The following is an 8,514-nucleotide window of genomic DNA, read 5'->3' as shown; positions in this document are numbered from 1 at the left end:
CGGTCTCATTCTGTGAGCTTGTGTGGCCTACCACTTCGCAGCTAAGCTGTTGTTGCTCCTAGACGTTTCCACTTCACAATAACATCACTTACAGTTGACCGGGGCAGCTCTAACAGGGCAGACATTTTACAAACTGACTTGTTGGAAAGGTGGTTGAAAGTCACTGAGCTCTTCATTACTGGCCATTCTACTGCCAATGTTTGTCTATGGAGATTGCATGGCTGTGTGCTCGATTTTATATACCTTACAGCAACGGGTGTGGCCAAAATAGCTGAATCCACTAATTTGTAGGGGTATCCACTTACTTTTGCATATACAGTGTACACCATTGAAAACGCCATAACCAACCTGAGAGAAAAACAGGAGTCTTGAATGTGTATGTGATCTTGGCAAGAATTATTCTCCTCTTCAATCCTCTCTTTTTCAAATGTTCTTCAGGAATCAACTCAAACGCCCATGTATTATTGAAACAGTTTGATGAACCAAAACATGTAATTAATGTCATAATAAATGAATTATGTTTGACTGCTCTTTCATACCAACTTCAGACTTGCTTTACCAGACAATCATCTGCATTTTAATAACTTGATTTGGGTGATGAATCCTAACCTAGTCGTTTCTTTATATATTTAAATACAACAATCACCACATCAATATGGGAAATAAAGAATCCATACTTCAAATGACATTTACAAAGATGTAACATGCATGATGCAACATCAGTGCGGTCACATTGACCCAGAAATGAACTACTATACTGGAGGAGTGTTTTAACCATGCAATTGATCAAAAATGGAAACCAGGTTCAATGGAATCAATTACAATCTTTCTCGAAATGACCAAATAATGTGTTTCATTTTGTGTTAGTGGTTGAGAGATGAAAGCTATCATCTTTGTCATCAAGCCAGGACCGTAAGAGCATCGCCTGTCAGTCACAGCCTTGGGGTTGTAGAATTCAAGTAAACACCAAACAAAGGACATGTTATTAAACCATCACTGTGTTTGTATCATGGGAATAACCTGAACAATAAAGAACATTCTTATTTAAACAGCATATACTGTACATACAGAAGATGTCCATATCTTGCTCAACCAACTTCTGATATTTCAACATGCCTGAAAACTTCTAATGCAGTACGCATTTTTGCAGCAGTCTTGTTTGTGGCACAGTTTATTGCAATGAAAAACCACTTAATGTAGAAATGTACATAATATGCACAACAATCTATTATTCACAAAATATTTTAAGCTTAATTGTAAATTAATGTATTCATTTGGCATTCTTATCTTATGCAAAAACCTGACAGGAAATTGTCCAGCTAGTTCCAGGACCAAATACCTCAGGACATTCTCTGAACACATCCAGTGAAAGGTGGCAGCGTGGGATGAAGTGGTTCACAGCACCACGCTGTTTGTGGCACAGTTGTTGGCAGGGATGCCGATGCGGCGGTGGCAGGTGAACATCTTGCGCAGTTCGGCGCGAAAGCGGTCATGTAGCCAGGCGTACAGGAAAGGGTTACAGCAGGAGGAGCTCATAGCACACAGGTGGCACAGCAGTTGGATGAGCAGGAAGAAGCGCTTGTCAATCAGGTCAATGTCAATGTCCCGCAGCACGTTGAATACACTGATGGGCATCCAACACACGCCGAAGGCCGCCACCACCAAGGTGACCAGACGGAAGGTCTTACGCTTGCGGGTTCGCTGGGCCTCGGCCTGGCTCTTGGTGCGGTGGCCAGGCGCCACACAATTACGCAGCTTGACAGAGATACAGAGGTAAGAGATGCAGAGGGCAGACAGAGGCAGGACGTAGGTCATGAAGAGTGTGCTGTAGGCGTAGGCCAACCTCTCTTTCTCTTTGCCCATCCAGAACTCCTCACAGATGGTGAAGCCCTCATTCTTGAACTCCACATGGTACGTGTGGGCTACAGCCGGGGCCACAAGCCCACAGGAGAGCAGCCAGATCCCAGATAAGAGGTAGGTACACGCCAGCACTGATATCCGCTTCTTCAGAGGGTGCACTGTGGCATAGTACCTAGGAACAGGTGGGAAAAGAGATCTACTTAACAGCTCATTTACAAGCATGAAAAAAAAGTGTGATTTGGCATGTTTTTTGCTCTTTGATCTGACAGTAATTGCACTGTTGCACTGTGTCGCGCTGATATCACATGCTTGTACTGTTGCTGTAGATTATTGGATTTATTGTTATTGACGTGAAGTGGAAATTAAATCATCTTCAACTGACTTGAGTTTATAGAAGAGTCATATTATGGTGCTGAATAGAGCTGTTAAGAGTATTTTATGTTACAGACCTTGAATGTATACCTAATCATCATTCTGTTACAGCCGCAAATACTGAAACACCATGGAGGAAATGTCAATAGAGGATAAATGATCAAACCTGTGGCGGAAATTAAATGACTTAATAATAATAATAATTACATAGAAATGTAATAGCAATGTGTTCATTCTACCCAAAATCAAAACGTTTTGTCTAGTCTGACTTAGATGAAGGATAGTTAAAGCCACCTCAACCAAGGCTTACCTGTCAACACCAATAGCAGTGAGAGTAAAAACAGACACATAGACCGTTACTGGCTGGATGAGGTAAACCAGGTAGCACATGAACCTCCCAAACACCCAGCCGCGGGGGTTGAAGGCATAGGCCAAGGTGAAGGGGACACATGTGGCACACATCAGCATGTCGGAGAAGGCCAGGTTCCCTATGAAGAAGTTGGTGACATTGTGCATCTTGCGGGTGCGGCAGATGACGTAGAGCAACAGGTAGTTGCCAAATACCCCGATCAGCACCACCAGGGCATAGCAGGGGATGATGAGCAGCTTGAAGGACTGCGGCAGCTCCACCCCCACAAACTGAGAGCTGCGTTTGGACGAGGAGGAGTTCTGCAGCTCCACCTCAAAAACCTGACCGCTGGTATTCCCCTCCATGCCAGCCACACATGGCCCAGGAGAGGCCAGATCTACAGCCCACCCACTGCCACTGCCCTCCATCTTAGTAGGTCAAGCACGTCACACTGTAGAAAGGGCCAGAGGTGCCTAGAGAGAAGATAGAAAAAGGAAGACTTAGCTTATCAGTCCACTTGTTTTGTTGGGCTCAATGGATTCTGATGTTGTGTCAAGTCTATTGAAATTCTTCATATCCAAACTAAATAACAACCTAAAAGCATGTTTCTATTATAGCACTGTGGTGACAGTGAACATATCGCTGAGAGGTCTGTGCTACCTGTATCCCTTGATTGGACTGGATGATACTAGCATCCACTGAATAACCATTGGGTTGGAACAGTTGGGTTGGAATCTAATAATTCTCTTTGGCGCCTAGAGTGAATAAAACGTGCATAAAATATATTTACACAGCACATCAACTAGCTAGCACATTTGGTTCCTTGGAAGATCTGGGAACATATATTTTTGGATCCACATTGGTTGTGGGAACGAAACCATGTTTCATGACCTGTAAAACTGGATGTCTTTTTTAATGTTCTGAGAACAGAAGTGAAAATGTCTTTAATACTTTCGTTGAATGTTTCAAGACTTTTAATAACACCGTATTTTGGGATAACAATTATTTTACTCCAAGCACAGATAGGACACATTAACATTTATTTCCTTAGGCATTAATCATGCAAACACATGGCATCAGTGAGATTCAAACCTATAATCTTGTGTTCTGTCCATGGAATTTGTCCACTGTGCTAATTTAATCTATTCAAACAGATCCCATTTCAAAGGAAACAAGCACTCATTAAGATCAGGTGTGGCCAATTAGTGGGCGAGGCCAACGCACCTGAACACACTTAACAAGGTAGAGGGTAGAAAGAGTTGTTGCTGCTGAGAACGGAATGTACATGTTTTTAAATAACATTCTCTGATCGTTACTAAAGTTCTCTTGTGGTTTTTATGGAAAGTTTTCTTAACGTTCTCGGAACAGTTTGAGAACATGACTTTAAATAGAACCATGGGGAAACCTGTAGAAAACGCTGAAGTAGTGAAATTTCCACAGAAGAACATTGTTTCTTAGCGTTCCCTGAAATATTTGAGAACATTCCTAATGTGAAACCAGTTGGAGAACATTCCTAGAACATTACCAAAAGTTAAATGAAATGTAACCATGTTTGAGCTTTCAGGAAAGTCCTGTTAAAGTAATGAAATACCAAGAAAATACAATTTATTTGTCAAGTTCCTTAAATCTACTGAGAATGCTCCAAAGCCAAGTAACAGACAGTGACACATGAATGACACAAATATGCTCTTTCGTTCAACAAGCCTCTAAATGTGTAATCCTACTTTGCTTGTTGATTTGTTGTTGTGACCTCATTTCAGCATTTTTTGCTAAAGGAGTCACAGGATCAATAGGGTATGACTCTATATAGTCTATAGATGACTGCATACATTCAGCATCTTACTGTGTTAGCAGTGGTTCAACAGAAACTCATGTTGAGAACAGGTACACAGATGGTATGAGTTGAGAAGTTGAACCATGTTCATGAGAGACACTGTGCCGGGTAGGGAGGGCAAACCATCAGAGCCAAAACGGTTTTACCCAATCACATCTACAATCTTGACTGTCTCTCAAACGCTTTTGAGACATGGATTAGTCATGCTTAAACAGGAAGCACACAGTGCAGTTGATGGACAGATGGATCCAATTTTAGCACTTACACTTACTGGGCACACACTGGTTGAATCAATGTTGTTTCCACATCATTTCAATGAAATGACGTTGAACCATTGTGGAATAGATGGTGAATTTACATCTGTGCCCAGTGGGTAGTATGTGTCCTTCTCTATTTTGAATTCAGCCACATTATGCAGCAACATAGGGTAATGGACTTTTGAGGTCCTCTTCAGATTGCAAAGCGATGGCTGTGCACCAACAGAATAAAATGTACTCATGACTCCCGCTGGTCAGGAAAATAGGTGGAACAGAGCTGTGAATGTTTAGTCAGAGAAATCACCCCACTGGGCACAGATGTCAGTTTCAACATCTAGTTTTGATTTACGTTTGGTTGAGTTCTCAACTAAGGTGAATTCAACAACGTCACTGTGTCATTAGATTTAGTTTAAAAGTTGGGTGAAAAAAATGTGAAAGGCCTTTTTTTTGTTGCAAATCCAATCAGTTTTCCACATTTTTTGTTTGACATTACATGGAAACAACATTGATTCAACCAGTTTTTGCCCAGTGGGACAGGTTGTCTAAACAGTCACCCACTCTCCTACTGGGAGACAGACAGGGCTGGAACACTAAACAATCGATATCCCTGTCAGTCAATATCTGTTCCACTGGCCTCATACTCAACCAAGGACAGAACATTTTAACAAAGGGAGTATCTGATTCAATATGATCTCAATAGATGAAAAACACAGGACTCAGTATAATAGAGGCACATTGTGCACATGGGTTTCACTCTCTGCAAAGTGCTGCAACACATTAGCTTGGAACATTTTTGTCTAATAATGCCAGGGGATGCCCCCAGGCACGCAAACATTTCCCTAATGTGTTGTTCACCTCTTTCTGAGAATGCATTTGAATGGCAGCTAATACAGGTCTTTATCTTGGTAGTGCTGATGGATGTCAGCCTGTTAGACACCCTGTCCAAGTAGAATCTCTGGTTATTAAAGACCATATAAGTTCTACTATAAAGCATTTGTCATTTTACCTTATAACCACATCCAAATACATCTCATTTAGTAAACATACAGCATACTAAAACTTAGGTTATATAGATTCTGACAAAATATTCCCTTATTTGGAAAACATTGTAAAATGTCCTACCCAAATGAATCCTAGAAATATATATTCCCAGGAAATAAAATGTATTCTAAGTTTGCAGTGGCACAAAACTGGCTCTGATTGAAATGATTGTAGAATGCAAATGACAGAGGCTATAGGAAAAGTGACGTTACTAATTTAATCTTTTCAGAAAAACGATTGTAAAATGATTTCCTATAGCCTATTAAGCCTAGAAAACATGAAAATTCACATTTTAAACCTTACCTATTTGGCAAGAAGAGCAGGTGTCCACGTTTCAACTCCTCCAATATCAGCGGAGACTGACAGTGAATCTGACTGTGACTGTCAACTTATCCACATTGGAGAATCACCAAACTGAGCGCATCAACGGTCCCCACGTTTCCCACTCCAGAGAGAGGAGCAGAGGGAAATAAATAACCCTTGAACGCTCTCAGCTGTTTTACAGCATAGCCTTCATTACAGTAGAGTAATTTGTGAAATTGTGCACCAAATCCTCAGTGGGCTGCCTGCAGTGTGCACAGCTGCCTCTGATGACCACCTGCTTGTATGCAACAGGTTCTGGACAGAGGGTCTGTCGCATCCTATACAGTAGCCTATTTGAATGTAACAGTTGGCTATTTGTGATGGCTTTATCAAAAAGCGCATCATGATGGATTCATACAGTTACTCATATCAATCTATACATGTCTACATCACCGTAGATTAAATTGTTTTATTTTTGGAAGTGGATATTGGAACGGCAGAACAGGGGGGTTAAGCATAGGGTTTAAAATTGAATTTATAGCGGTATCACATAGTGGAAACGCAACAGTAACTATTCAAATGGATCTCCTCAAGCATCCTTATTTATTTGTCAATTAGACTGGGTTGTAACGAAATTCGTCTTCCTCTGATGAGGAGTATGACAGATAGGACCAATGTGCAAGCGTGGTAAGTGTTCATTTTTTTATGAAAAGTCACTGAACACAAAATAACAAAAGTGAAAGACAGAAACAAAAAAACGAAACAGTTCTGTATGGAGGAAACACAGACACAGAAAACAATCACCCACCACTCAAGTGGGAAAAACAGGCTGCCTATGTATGGTTCTCAATCAGAGACAACGATTGACAGCTGCCTCTGATTGAGAACCATACCAGGCCAAACACATAGAAAACCAAAACTAGAACAACACATAGACTGCCCACCCCAACTCTCACCCTGACCAACCTAAAATAGAAACAAAAACAAGGAACTAAGGTCAGGATGTGACATGGGTTGATTACATGATCCCTGTTTTCATGGCCAATGAATGTAGAGAAAAGCCTTCGTCTTCCAGTATCTCTAGGTTTTAATCAATGGCTGTCCATGTTGGAGGGAATGACTATCGATTCTAAATAATTGGCTATTCATTGAATGCCTATTCATTCTAAATCATTGACTGTGATTTAAGAAGACCAGGGCTACGTGCCAGGCCAGGGGCGACCAGGTGTTTCATTCGCTCTGACAGTTGCATTCATTAAAGCATGGGGCTGTTCATCATAGAACACATAGTAGTGAGATCAATAGATGTTAACCTCCCTCACCTACTCGTACAAAACACTGCTCCTGGCTGTGTCAGCCACCTGGGAAGTGAGCCATAGTGACAGTGTGGTGTTAAATTGGAGTGGTGTGAAGGCAGTCTGTAGGCAATAGGCAGGTTTCTAAGCAATGCTACAGTATGCACAATGTAGCCGGTGGCAGTTTTGACAGCTGCAATTGCATATTCATGACTCACTGTGATTGTTGGGAGCTGTAAGCTCAACTACAACAGCAAAAATGATTTTGTTGGTCCTGTTTTGTCTGCTCTCTTACAATTTTACAGATCGGAAGGGATGGATAGTAAAGTAATGTACTTGTACTGGGTTCAGTTGTTTCGCTCTCCATATAATTCATTATTTTGTTACAGCTTCACCAAGCAAACCTAATGATTAGAAACAGATGTTATTTTCAAATGGGAACTGGTATTTGATTCATTAAAGTCAAGTCCTGGATGTTATCCTTACAAATAATCCTGATAGGTATCAGTCTGGTGTTTTCTGCAATAACCTTAGTGATCACTGTTTTACAGCCTGTGTTCATAATGGCTGCTCAGTGAAATGACCTGTCCTGACTTGTCATAGACGCTTGCTAAAAAACCTTAATGAGCAAGCCTTCCTTCATGATCTGGCCTCTGTAAATTGGTATAGAATCCCCTCTGTCGAAAACGCTCGGACCTTCTTTTTTGATATTGTCAGAAGTATTACTAACAAATACGTGCCCATAAAGAACATTTGAATTAAAAAGAGGTTCAGCCCCTGGTTCGACCGTGATCTGGCAGAGTTACTCCACCTCAAGAATTACATTTGGCAAATTGCTCGGCACACGCATACTCAGGCTGACTGGCTCTCGTTCAGGCAAATGAGAAATAAGTGCACTCAGGCTATCCGGAAGGTCAAAGTTAGTTACTTTAAGGAGCAGTTCTCTCTCTTGGTCTAACCCCAATAAGTTCTTGAAAACGGTTCAACCCTGGGGCCTCATTTATAAAACGGACTTACGATAAATATTGATCTTAATTAAGTATGACTTATGCAGAAAACCATGTATAAGTAGTTATTTATAAGACCTCACTTTGATGTGGAAATGATCTTGTCTCTACGCAAAGTCTAGACTTGACGTAAGTGATTTTCCTGCTGGTTTTGTAGGGGTATTGCAGTTTGGGGCGCATATGCGTCCAAGCCTGT

At 41.2% G+C, this 8,514-nt stretch overlaps 1 protein-coding gene across 1 annotated transcript; it reads right to left on the bottom strand.

The window, feature by feature from the left end:
• Positions 1-1,345: 1,345 nt before the first annotated feature.
• Positions 1,346-3,009, bottom strand: LOC139410905 (prolactin-releasing peptide receptor-like). Its single transcript, XM_071156562.1, has 2 exons — positions 2,543-3,009; positions 1,346-2,032 (listed from the first exon to the last, which is right to left on the bottom strand). Exons 1-2 carry the CDS (start codon positions 3,007-3,009, stop codon positions 1,396-1,398), a joined length of 1,104 nt encoding a protein of 367 aa, XP_071012663.1. The 3' UTR covers positions 1,346-1,395.
• Positions 3,010-8,514: the final 5,505 nt, after the last annotated feature.

The sequence above is a fragment of the Oncorhynchus clarkii genome, chromosome 6 (genome assembly GCF_045791955.1).
Source record: "Oncorhynchus clarkii lewisi isolate Uvic-CL-2024 chromosome 6, UVic_Ocla_1.0, whole genome shotgun sequence".
In the NCBI taxonomy this organism is placed as follows: Eukaryota; Metazoa; Chordata; class Actinopteri; order Salmoniformes; family Salmonidae; genus Oncorhynchus; species Oncorhynchus clarkii.
Note: the sequence above shows the minus strand (reverse complement) of the source record. Positions and strands in the feature narration are given on the sequence as shown.